The sequence below is a fragment of the Artemia franciscana genome, chromosome 2, assembly GCF_032884065.1.
Source record: "Artemia franciscana chromosome 2, ASM3288406v1, whole genome shotgun sequence".
Classification (NCBI taxonomy): domain Eukaryota; kingdom Metazoa; phylum Arthropoda; class Branchiopoda; order Anostraca; family Artemiidae; genus Artemia; species Artemia franciscana.
In genome coordinates, this window is record NC_088864.1 from 62,076,896 (window position 1) to 62,089,108 (window position 12,213).

The 12,213-nt window shown below is 33.8% G+C and overlaps 1 protein-coding gene across 6 annotated transcripts in view; it reads left to right on the forward strand.

Annotated features, from left to right (window-relative positions):
* The window catches only part of LOC136043903 (kinesin-like protein KIF23), a 108,533-nt gene that overhangs the window by 45,666 nt on the left and 50,654 nt on the right, over window positions 1-12,213 (forward strand). For 4 of the 6 annotated variants that reach the window (XM_065728934.1, XM_065728933.1, XM_065728935.1 and 1 more), the window contains 2 exons: window positions 1,075-1,276; window positions 9,054-9,189. In XM_065728934.1, the coding sequence (XP_065585006.1) occupies window positions 1,075-1,276; window positions 9,054-9,189 (338 nt within the window). The remainder of the gene's footprint in view (window positions 1-1,074; window positions 1,277-9,053; window positions 9,190-12,213) is intronic. The other 2 variants (XM_065728936.1, XM_065728937.1) reach the window with 1 other exon arrangement.

Here is a 12,213-nt window from a genome sequence, read left to right on the forward strand (position 1 = left end):
TGATTGTGAAAAAATTCTGCTAGTTATGTTTTCTATATATGGGATTAAATAAACTCTAAGCCCACGGTGACTAAGTGGAGAAATGCGCTGAAATAGGAGAAAATGGGAACATGTGCAATGACAAACATGTAACAAGGATCTTGTGAAACAGCTTTTTAAGGTCGTATTTTCAGCCGTCTTTTTCGTTGTTTAGTTTCGGCTTTTCAATTTCTCGTTTTTACCTATGTTTATTCATCACTTTTCTCCTGTTTTTCTCTTTCTTTCAGTTTTCCGTACGTGAGTTTTCTCAACTTGTTTTTCATTTGTTTTCCTAATCGAAATCGAATTAAGCCTGTGTTTTTAGGGGTCGTTGCGAGGGCAACGTGAGGTGTCATTTGTTTTCTTAATCAAAATCGAATTAAGTATATATTTTTAGGGGTCGTTGCCAACATAGTTGCCCTATGTGTGGAGAGATGGATGAGTCTTTGCAACATTTTTTAGGGGATTGTAGGGAGTTGAGGGAGTTGCGCTTGGAAATATTTGTTATGGAGGTTGGGGGGAGAGATTGGATTTCGGAAATTTGAGGAGTAGGTGTTACTTAACTATAAATAATATTGGAAAGTTCGTCCGGGTAGGTATGAGGCATCGTGATGTTTTCTTAAATAATTAGTTTAATGTCTTTTCAGTCTATGTTTGTTGCTGTATTTTTTTCACTTGTTTTGTGTGTGTCACCATGGCCCAATTGGGCTTTTCGTGTGAATAAATCTATCTATCTATCATACCCATAACTTCTGTAATTTTGATGCTTTTCGTTTGTTTTCATTGTTTTATGTAACTTTTTTCTTTTGCCTGTTACAAGAAAGATGAAAAAGCTATATTTGTCGGTTTTCTTAATTTTATTTAAGACGTTCTTTATATAATAACTGTAATGTCTTGACATGTTTTGGTAGGTCGAGGGTAAAATGTTGATACCTCAAGGGTACGTGATATAATAGTTTTGACCTAAAACCAGTTTTTTGTGATTCCTGTCGTCCCCTTTTCCCTGCTTATAATTTCTTGGTTGATTCAATTAAATGGAATTTTGCTTTTTTGTAGAGCATATTTTCAAACCAAAGTTCTCAGGGAAGATAGCTTACGTCGAATGTATGTTCACAATGCTACCCAGTTAGAGGTGAGGAATGCAGATGAGGCTTTGGAGGCTTTTAAACGAGGTCAAAAGAGGCGACGTGTTGCTCAAACAACGTCAAATGATGAATCGTCTCGCTCTCACTCTATCTTCACAATTCGTTTAGTCCAGGTACTTCTTCTTATATCTCTGAATTTACCCTGATATCTTGGGGTCAATGAGGGCAATATAGGTCTAGGAACCTTCTCCCCCCCTCCAAGTCACTGTTGATCCTTAAAAGGGCATTAGAACTTTCAGTGTCTGATTGGGTTGGATTTTTGAATTAAAATGGAATAGTTTTGGGCATCACATCTTGGCTAATTGTAGAAAAAGCCAATACAGATAGTCCAATTGAGGGAGAGGCAATTCTGAATTAAAATGGAATAGTTTTGGGCATCACCTCTTGGCTAATTGTAGAAGAAGCCAATACAGATAGTCCAATTGAGGGAGAGGCAATTCTGAATTAAAATGGAATAGTTTTGGGCATCACGTCTTGGCTATTTGTAGAAAAAGCCAATACAGATAGTCCAACTGAAGGAGAGGCAATTCTGAATTAAAATGGAATAGTTTTGGGCATCACGTCTTGGCTATTTGTAGAAAAAGCCAATACAGATAGTCCAATTGAGGGAGAGGCAATTCTGAATTAAATTGGAATAGTTTTGGGCATCACTTCTTGGCTAATTGTAGAAAAAGCCAATACAGATAGCCCAATTGAGGGAGAGGCAATTCTGAATTAAAATGGAATAGTTTTGGGTATCATGTCTTGGCTAATTGTAGAAAAAGCCAATACAGATAGTCCAATTGAGGAAGAGGCAATTCTGAATTAAAATGGAATAGTTTTGTGCATCACGTCTTGGCTATTTGTAGAAAAAGCCAATACAGATAGCCCAATTTAGGGAGAGGCAATTCTGAATTAAAATGGAATAGTTTTGGGCATCACGTCTTGGCTAATTGTAGAAAAAGCCAATACAGATAGTCCAATTGAGGGAGTGGCAATTCTGAATTAAAATGGAATAGTTTTGGGCATCACGTCTTGGCTAATTGTAGAAAAAGCCAATACAGATAGTCCAATTGAGGGAGTGGCAATTCTGAATTAAAATGGAATAGTTTTGGGCATCACGTCTTGGCTAATTGTAGAAAAAGCCAATACAGATAGTCCAATTGAGGGAGAGGCAATTCTGAATTAAAATGGAATAGTTTTGGGCATCACGTCTTGGCTAATTGTAGAAAAAGCCAATACAGATTGTCCAATTGAGGGAGAGGCAATTCTGAATTAAAATGGAATAGTTTTGGGCATCACGTCTTGGCTAATTGTAGAAAAAGACACTCAAAAAGTCACTCAATTGGACTATCTGTCTTGGCTTTTTCTACAAGTAGCCAAGACTTGATGCCCACAACTATTCCATTCTAAATCTTGAAGGTTTTAGTGACCATTCGTTCCAGAGAAAGAAGCAATTAAAATTCAAAAGATAAAAATTGTTTGTGGAGGGGTGCCTCAAGATTTTTTTGTTTGGGAGGGTAGGCTGTTCATTGCCTCTATTTTTTAGATTAATTTACGATTTTAGTAAAAAAAAGAAATTTAAATGGATTAGATGTTTTGGAGTAGATTTAGATCAAGAACCGATTGGATACTTTTACGGACATTACATAAGAAGACATTAGGAAATATTCCGTATTGTTTCGGAAGCTAAAGCCACTGCGGTGTGTCTCGCATATTACATGCAATTCATATAATGCTTATCTGTTGTTAAAAGCAGTTGGGATTTTTATCATATTTTGGACAAGTTGTCTTGAAACGAAAATTTACTTGGGGTAAATCAGCCTCATAACCTTGTATAGTCCAACCAATCTTCTTGAAGATTTGTTTCAAGTCTTTGATGTTTTTTATCAAAAGCCCAGCTTCAATGCTAAGCTATAGCAAAAGTTATTTAAGAAAATATAACTTTATTTAAGAAATAAAGATTTAAGAAATTTAAGAAATATTATTTAATTTTATTTTGAAATAAAATTAAGAAATAAAAATTTAGTAATTTTATTATTAATTAATTATATTATTTAAGAAATAAAAATTCTAATTTATTTTCTTTATTTATTTAAATTTATTTTCTTTATTTATTTTCTTTTTTTATAAAAAAATTCTTTATTTAAGTAATAAAAATTTATGAAAATATAACTAAGTTATAGCAGAGTTAGTTGCATTTAAGAAAAAGTTAGAGAGAAGTCAAGGAGTGACATAAAAAGGGCACATAAAATGGACTATTATGATGACATTGAACTGTTATACAAGAATTATTATTTAATTGATTACATTATTTATTTTGGTTCACACTTCAAAGATAAATATAAACTTTATTAATTAAAAAAAAACTTTCTAAAATTGTTTATTTTTTACGTTTATTATTTTAAACATAAATTTTACTCAATGGAATTTTATTGTCACATTAATTTTATTGATTAATCTGGTTAATGAATAACTAGACATTCGTTGTCCAGTTCAAAGAGAACGGTTAACTTGTAATAGTTTGATATTTAGTAATTTAATGTGGGGAACTTGAATAAATGGTATGAATTAAACAAGTATTAATCTAAAAAAATTAAATAATTTACGTGACTAATCTATAATTTTGTAAAATTTAGGTTAAGTCTCTATGTAAGAAATGATTGTAATTATTTATTGTATATTTTCTTAAGAATTATTTTTAGTTAAAATACATTTTGCACAAAGTAGGCCCAAGCTAGACTGAGTACGAGGTCAGATTGGCCAGTTGACTTAAAATTGACAAGTCTATTGGTAAGAAAATTCTGTAAAGAAAAGAAACAAAATTACAAAATGCTAGATGGTCTTGGTTTTTTTTTTTTTTTTTTGGTCACTTGTGCCATTATCCACTCTTAAGTTTCTGTTATTCTTCAATCTAGTCAATATAAGCTATTCATGTGATAAAAGGCATCAAAAAAATCACTTTCAAGACTTTAAGTGACTTAAAGGCAGGAAGTCTAGCTTCATTTTATATAGCAAATATAATATAGTAAATAACAACTAATAGATATTGTAAATTATTCCTCTCTTTCTTCTTCTAACGAAGAAGAAAAGGGGGGAAACACACCAGGGCCACACATTTAAATGTGGATTTTTCAAGTTGTTCAAATTTAGGGACTGTAAACTTCCGTCCAAGGGTTTTTGACTTTAAAGGTGTACTTTTTATTTGAATTGGGTGGTATTATCTCCAAATTTTCTTGTTGTAAACAATCAGACAGTATACGCTATTCTAAACATGACAACTTTAGTCATTAACAGAAAATGTTCGAATGGTATACCTAAATTCTTTAGTTCTTTATTTTAAGGAATTAAGAACAAACTTTCCACAGAAGCAGTTTTTCAAAGAAAAGTAAGCAGTAAGACGATTAGAAGTAAAGTCAAACAATAATTGAAGCTTAAAAGGAAAAGAAATAAATAAGTGAGACCAAGAACGGACAGTGCTTTCAATTAATAATAATGTCAAAGTTCTATCAACAAGTCAAATGACGTTGTTTTTATACAATTCTGAAAGCGGCTTATGGTAGCTTTGCCTCGCACTCAGACTATTTGTCTTGGCTTTTTGTCCAATTAGCCATGGCTTGATGGCAACTTGATTTTAGTTTAAACAGAAAAATTACTGAGAACAGGAAGGCTAACCTTCTAAATATCAGAGCGTCATTTGCAATTTATTGAAAACAATCTCTATCTCTAGCGGTGTGTTTTTTTGCCTTAACGTCGAAAAAAAAAATAATCGTTGAACAAAATGCTGAAAAGAAATACAACATGTAGATTGGTAGTTTAATACATAGTCGATATTTATTCTTGGAAGTCTCTACAATTTTGGATTTAATAGCTTTATAAAAGAGAAAACCTTTAAAATCTACTTTACTTTCAGTAAAGCAGAATTGACGGTCTGGTAATTAGAAATCTTAGGGGTTGTTAATCCTTCTCCTGTTTGGGGTAATTTCTGCATGTTTTAAGTTTGACTTGATTTTTCATTGTAATTACTATACGTTTTCGATGTCATACATTATTGATTGTCTGTTTTAAGTTTGAATATACTATTCGACTGTTTTAGTTCTTCTATGTTTAATGTAGCTCTTTACTTTTCTTTTAAAAACTTCTTTGTGGAAAAGTTCTTGTTCTTGTGGAAAAGTGTTGTTTCTGATCGTTTTAACTGACATTCTTATTGCTTAATGAAAGGACCATTTGTAAAACTTCTTTTTGCCAAAAAAATGGGTTTGGAAACAGTAAAAAACGTGTATATTTGAAAGTTTTTTAAAATTGATATTATGGTTTTTGTTTTTGTTTTTTTTTTGCCAAACGACACAATCGCCATTTGGCTTCCTGCTTTTGGCCCAATTAATACGCATGCGGAAATAGTGTGTTTCCACATACTATTGGTTGCATATTGTAAATTCAGTTGGTAATTCTGTTACTACGAGCCAATGAAAATTGTTAGCAACAATTTGTGCAACGGCGCAATGGCGCAAACAGACCTTAAAATTACAACCAGCAATGAATCTCCTTTTTCGTTTTCTCCGCTGTGGATGCATTATGAGACACAACTGTTAGAATTTAAATGCTTATGGTGTATCACAAAGGCTATATCACATATGTGATACAAATGTGACGACAAAGGCTATGTTTATGGATATATCACAAAGGCTATAAGTTACAGCACTGTGATACAATTTTATTTGCGAAAGTGCTTTGAACAAACTTTGTCCTCTTCGATGTCACAGTGTGGCAATCAAGCGACAGTCAGTCTATTAATAATTTCTGAGACCACACTGGCTAATCATGACAAAACAAAAGAATTACAAAGAAGAGAAAAACGAGGATAATGACAGCCAGTGGAAAATCGAAGATAACTAAGCAGATATTTTGGTTGAAACCTCTGCTTGATAGTCTTCAGTACAGAATAATAGAAAAATTCAGATAAAAGATATAATCTGAAAACACAGCCTTAAAATAACTACTGAAACTTAAATAGAACCCTTTCCAAGCAACGATGACCCTCTCCATTCAGTATTGTATTTTTCGTTCAGTTGCCATTTCAGCGTTACTTAGAAAGAGTTTCCCTATTTTAGTTTCAGATTTATGGCACCTGGTATTAACCAAGTGATATGTAGCAATCGCAAATTCTGTCGGTCTGTCTGTCTGTCGTTCCTGGTTTTGCTACTTTAGGCACTTCCAAGTAAGCTAGGACGATAAAATTTGGCAGGCGTATCAAGGACTGGACCAGATTAAATTATAAATAGTTGTTTTCCCGATTTGACCATCTGGGGGGGGGGGAGTGGGGGGCCCGTTAATTCGGAAAAAAATGAAGTATTTTTAACTTACGAACGGTTGATCAGATCTTAATAAAATTTGATGTTTGGAAGGATATTGTGTCTCAGAACTGTTATTTTAAATCCCGATCGGATCTGGTGACATTAGGAGGGGGGAGTTGGGACGGGGAAACCTAAAATCGTGGAAAACACTTAGAGTGGAGGGATCAGGATGAAACTTGGTGGGAAAAATAAGCACAAGTCCGAGATACATGATTGACACAACCGGAACGGATCCGCTCTCTCTGGGGTAGTTGGGGGGGGGTTAATTCTGAAATTTTTTAAAAATGAGGTATTTCTAACTTACGAACGGGTGATCGGATCTCAATGAAATTTGACATTTAGAAGGATATCGTGTCTCAAAGCTCTTATTTTAAATCCCGACCGGATCTGGGGACATTGGGGGGAGTTTGGGGTGGGGGAACCTAAAATCATGGAAAACGCTTAGATTGGAGGGATCGGGATGAAACTTGGTGGGAAAAATAAGCAGAAGTCTTAGATATGTGATTTACATAGTTGGAACGGATCCGCTCTATTGGGGGGGGGGGGGTTAATTCTGAAAAATTAGAAAAAATGACGTATTTTTAACTTACGAAGGAGAGATTGGATCTTAATGAAACTTCATATTTAGAACGACCTCGTAACTCAGATCTTTTATTTTAAATTTCAACCGGATCTAGCGTCATTGGGGGGCAGTTGGGAGGGACCGGAAATCTTAGAAAATACTTAAAGCGGAGAGATCAGGATGAAACTGGATGGGAAGAATAAAAACCTGTCTAAGATACGTGACTTACATAACCGGACCGGATCTTCTCTCTTTGGTGGAGTTGGGGGGGGGGGGTAATTTTGAAAATTGAGGTATTTGTAATTTACGAAAGGGTGACCAGATCTTAATGAAATTTGATATTTAGAAGGATCTTGTGCTTTAAAGCTCTAATTTTAAATTCCGACCAGATCCTGTGACATTGGAGGGAGTTGGAGGGGGAAACGCGGAATTCTTGGAAAACGTGAAAACTGGGGTATTTTTATCTTACGAATAGGTAATCGGATCTTAATGAAGTTTGATATTTAGAAGGAATTCATGTCTCAGAGCTCTTATTTTAAATCCCGACCAGATCTTTTGACATTGAGGGGAGTTGGAGGGGGAAATCTTGGAAAACAATTGGAGTGGAGGAATCGGGATGAAGCGTGGTGGATAGAATAAGCAAATGTCCTTGATACGTGATTGACGTAACCGTTCTGGATTCGCTCTCTTTGGGGGAGTTGGGGGGAGGGGTTCAGTGAAATGGCAAGTTTGGTGCTTCTGGACGTGCTACGACGATGAAAATTGGTAGGCTTGACAGGGAGCTGCACAAATTGACTTGATAAAGTCGTTTTCCCAGATTCGACCATCTGGGAGGCTAAAGGGAGAGGAAACATTAGAAAAAATTAGGTATTCATAACTTACGAGTGGGTGATCGGATCTTAATGAATTTTGATATTTAGAAGGACATCGTGACTCAGAGCTCTTATTTTAAATCCTGACCGGCATTAAGCCTCTGATTTTCGTTTTAAATTAATCTATTGATTCTTAGAATTTTGTTAGAGCTCATACCATATGAGCTCTTGGCTCTTAGATCTTCTTGCCTCGTCACAAGTGCCATATGAGCTCTTAGCTCTTGTTGTATTAAGGTTTAGTTTTTATATTATCCTTTGGACTTTTACCTGTATTTGTATGTTATTCTGCCCTAAAGACGGTCAAGGGGAGTTCTTGACCGAAATATTTGTATAGTTTTCTCAGATTTTTCACTGACTTTTATTATCCTCGTTTTTCTGTTCTTTACAATGTTTTCGCTGTGCAGTCTGCACTCAATAATCTATTTCAGTCAATTTGAGCAGAACGTGTTCCTACTCAATAATTTATCTAAGTACCGAAGCAGCCTGACTTGGTCTTTCATTTTTATGACTTGAATACAGTTGCTAGAAATGGGCGCATTCTTTTACCAATTTTATATTATTTTTGTAAAAATAATAGAAAAATAAGCAAGAGTTAAAAAACAAGAAAATAGCACGCATAAAAAAGCTTCCCAAAGTATTCTAGTCACTAAATATGTATAGCCTCCTAATCAAGTTCTAAGCACAAAAGATGGCTCCAAAAAAAAAAAATAGAAACATATGCGTCTCACTCTACGGCACAATGAGCCAAAATTACGAATTGTCCCTTGGACTCTTTATGTGACAAAAATCAAAGTAAAACGTATACCTAATACCCTATTGCCTATTGCCCTATTTCAACAAATAGGGCAATATGGGCCAATGTTGGAAGAATTTTATAAATATAGGGAAATATCATGAGTCAGTTTGTTTGAGCTAGTTTTGTAGATGTATGGTGTATATACTCCGAAACAATAATTTTGTCGTATATTTATATCATTTTTGTCATTTTATCATTGTAATTTTTATCATTTTGAAATCTGGAACACAGAAGAAAAACGGTTTTCAACATGTTTCATGCTCGTTGTAGGACTTGTATTTATGAAAACGCAGCTTCTGTATTTTTCTTTCTTTAATTTCATTTCAGGCTAGCTTAAGCGGAAGCACTGCGGAGGTCGTTGATAAAAGTACGATGACAGTTTCTCAGCTATCACTAGTTGATTTAGCTGGATGTGAAAGGAGGAACCGTACTAACACAAAGGGAGATAGATTGAAAGAAGCAGGTACTTTTTCCTTCTCAAACTGTTATGGTAGTAGAATCCTCCACCGGCAGATTCCTGTTTTATCAACCACTATTTGTGTTCTATCAACCTTTGGCAAACTAAGTGCCAAGCTTGTGCATTTCTTCAGTTTCAGTCTTTTAATCGATCAAACAGTTCATGGTAATGAGATGTAAGTAAGAAGCGACGTAGCTCGATAGTGACTCAAATTCTAAAAATCAGAATTTTGATAATAATAGATACATCGAAAGAATCGATTTTTTATGCTAATTTAAAGTATATAAAATTTGTTACGTTTAATTTTACCATTTAAAGTTACAAGTCGGAGAATATTTTCCAGTTTTTTATTATATTTTTTTTTTAAGAGAGAAATACCCCCATAACGTCAAGCGATTTTAATGAAAGTTACAAAATCAGATTCGGCATATTAGAGAACCCTAGAGGTTTCAAGCTCCTATACACAAAATATGGTGTTCTGCATTTTTGCCAGAAGAAAGATCATGGATTCATGTTTATTTGGTTTTTCTTAATATAACAACATGAGATGATATAACATACTGATCTTTTCATAAGAGATGATATAATTCTGTTGAGGAATAGATGAACTTTTCTTGTTTTATTACGGAATTCCTTATTATATTCCTTCCTTGTCCAATCAAGTTAGGGTCTGGTAAAGAAATCTAGTCGACCTTAATTCGATTGGACTTGCCCCTCCTTAATAGAAGAAGTAAAGTATGCCTACTCCCCTTTAGTTAACTAAAGTTGACATCATTTTTTAATCTAAAGAATGAGGAAGAATGATCTATCTCAATAAAATAGACCTTAAGACTTTTGTTTTTGTTGCTTCAAAACTGTTAAGTTTTTAAGTTAAGTTTCAAAACTGTTAAGTTTTAATTTTGTCAGCATTGCCACGTTAAACAGGGAATTAGATAATCAAATCTAATTCGTTAAATTTGCCAAAGCTTTTAGTCCGCAAAATTTTCAAGAACTGACAACCTGCTGACTCTCCAACTCCAGTTTTAAAAGAAAGCTAAATCTTCTTAAGCTGTTTGTCTGTTTATCATTTTGGCTTAATTTTTAGCCATTTTTTTATTTTTTCTTTAAGTGACGTCCGCTACAACCGCTGTGCAATGTCATATAAATGACTTTTTGATTAAAAATTGAGTTTTCGGTTTTTCTCTGTTTTTAAAGACATATGTGACCAGCAAATAATTTCTTAGACCACATTGCTTTTCTATTTACAAGAAAGTTTAGAAGAGAAAAATGGTTTTAGTTTAAATGAAACAATGATAGACGTACTTAAAACAAAAGCAACGACAAAACATTAATTAATAAAAAAAATCCGAATATTTCGACTCTACATCCGGGAGCCTTTATCAACGGGAAAAAAGAAAAAGAATTTTTTTTAGATAATCATCTAAAGAAAAAGACAAAGAATAACACAAACAAGAGAAGAAAAAAACAGACAAGACAAATAAATAAAACTAACATTTTAACAAAGCTTCCAAAGTACAGCAAAATTGTAATCATAGAAAAGACACCCAACTCTAGATAATGTTCCTCTACAAGATCGGATTGGCAAATGGGATCTATCAAAAATAAAATACTACTTTCATTTGAAAAAAAAAGATTACCACCTCTGATTCAATTTACAGGTGAAAACCCTTGAACCATTCAAATATGGCAAACAGGTCAACGAAACTCATGCATTTTAAATTGAGTGAATTTTTTATTTTCAAGTTTAGCTGCTGTTCCCGTTGATAAAAGCTCCCGGGTGTGGAGTCGAAATATACGGAATTTTTTTATTAATTAACGTTTTGTTGGTTTAATTTGCTTTAATTTGTTTTTGTTTTCAAGTTTAGCTGCCGTTCCCGTTGATAAAGGCTCCCAGATGTGGAGCCGAAATATTCGGAATTTGTTTTATTAATTAACGTTTTGTTGGTTTAATTTTCATTATTTTATTATTTTTTTTTTCAAGGCTAGCTGCTCTTCCAGTTGATAAAGGCTCCTGGGTGTGGAGTCGAAATATTCGGAATTTGTTTTATTTATTAACGCTTTGCTGGTTTAATTTCATTATTTTTTTTTTATTTTCAAGTTTAGCTGCCATTCCCGTTGATAAAGACTTCCGGATGTGGAGTCAAAATATTCGAAATTTGTTTTATTAATTAATGTTTTGTTGGTTTCTGTTTTCATTAATATTTTTCATTTTCAAGTTTAGCTGCCGTTCCCGTTGATAAAGGCTGCCAAATTTAGAGTCGAAATATACGGAATTTGTTTTATTAATTAATGTTTTGTTGGTTTCTGTTTTCATTATTATTTTTATTTTCAAGTTTAGCTGTCGTTCCCATTGATAAAGGCTGCCGGATGTAGAGTCAAAATATACGGAATTTGTTTTATTAATTAAAGGTTTTTGTTGGTGTTTGTTTTTAGTACGTTTTTCCCTGTTTTTATAAAATCAAACCTGTTTTTGTCTCTTAAACTCTCTTGTATATATGACTAGTTTAAACAACTAGATTTAATTTTCATTATTTTTTGTACTACAAAACTTCGTTAGCTGGTCGGTTTCTCGCACTTTGTCTAATATCAATTGTAGATTCAGCTCTAATTGGCAGATATCGGTAGATCAATTGCAGATTCAGCTCTCATTGGTAGATCTCGGTAGATAAATTGTAGATTTAACTCTCATTGGTAGATATCGGTAGATCAATTGTAGATTCAGCTCTCAATGGTAGATCTCGGTAGATCAATTGTAGATTCAGCTCTCATTGGTAGATATCGGTAGATTAATTGTACTTTTTGGTAGATTTCGCTGAATTGGAAAGGAGTAGCCACACAAATGCAAAGGAGCTCTTCAGTCTTTTATTAACTTTATAGAATACTTTGGGAAAGGAAAGCTACTTTTCTGGCTTCAGCTGTTAAGATAACTGTTCAGCTGACACAATGACCTGTATAAAGGCTGATGAAAAAAGATAGATGGGAATCAAGGCCGTAGCCGGGATTTTTTTTTTTCGGGGGTTGTTTTACACA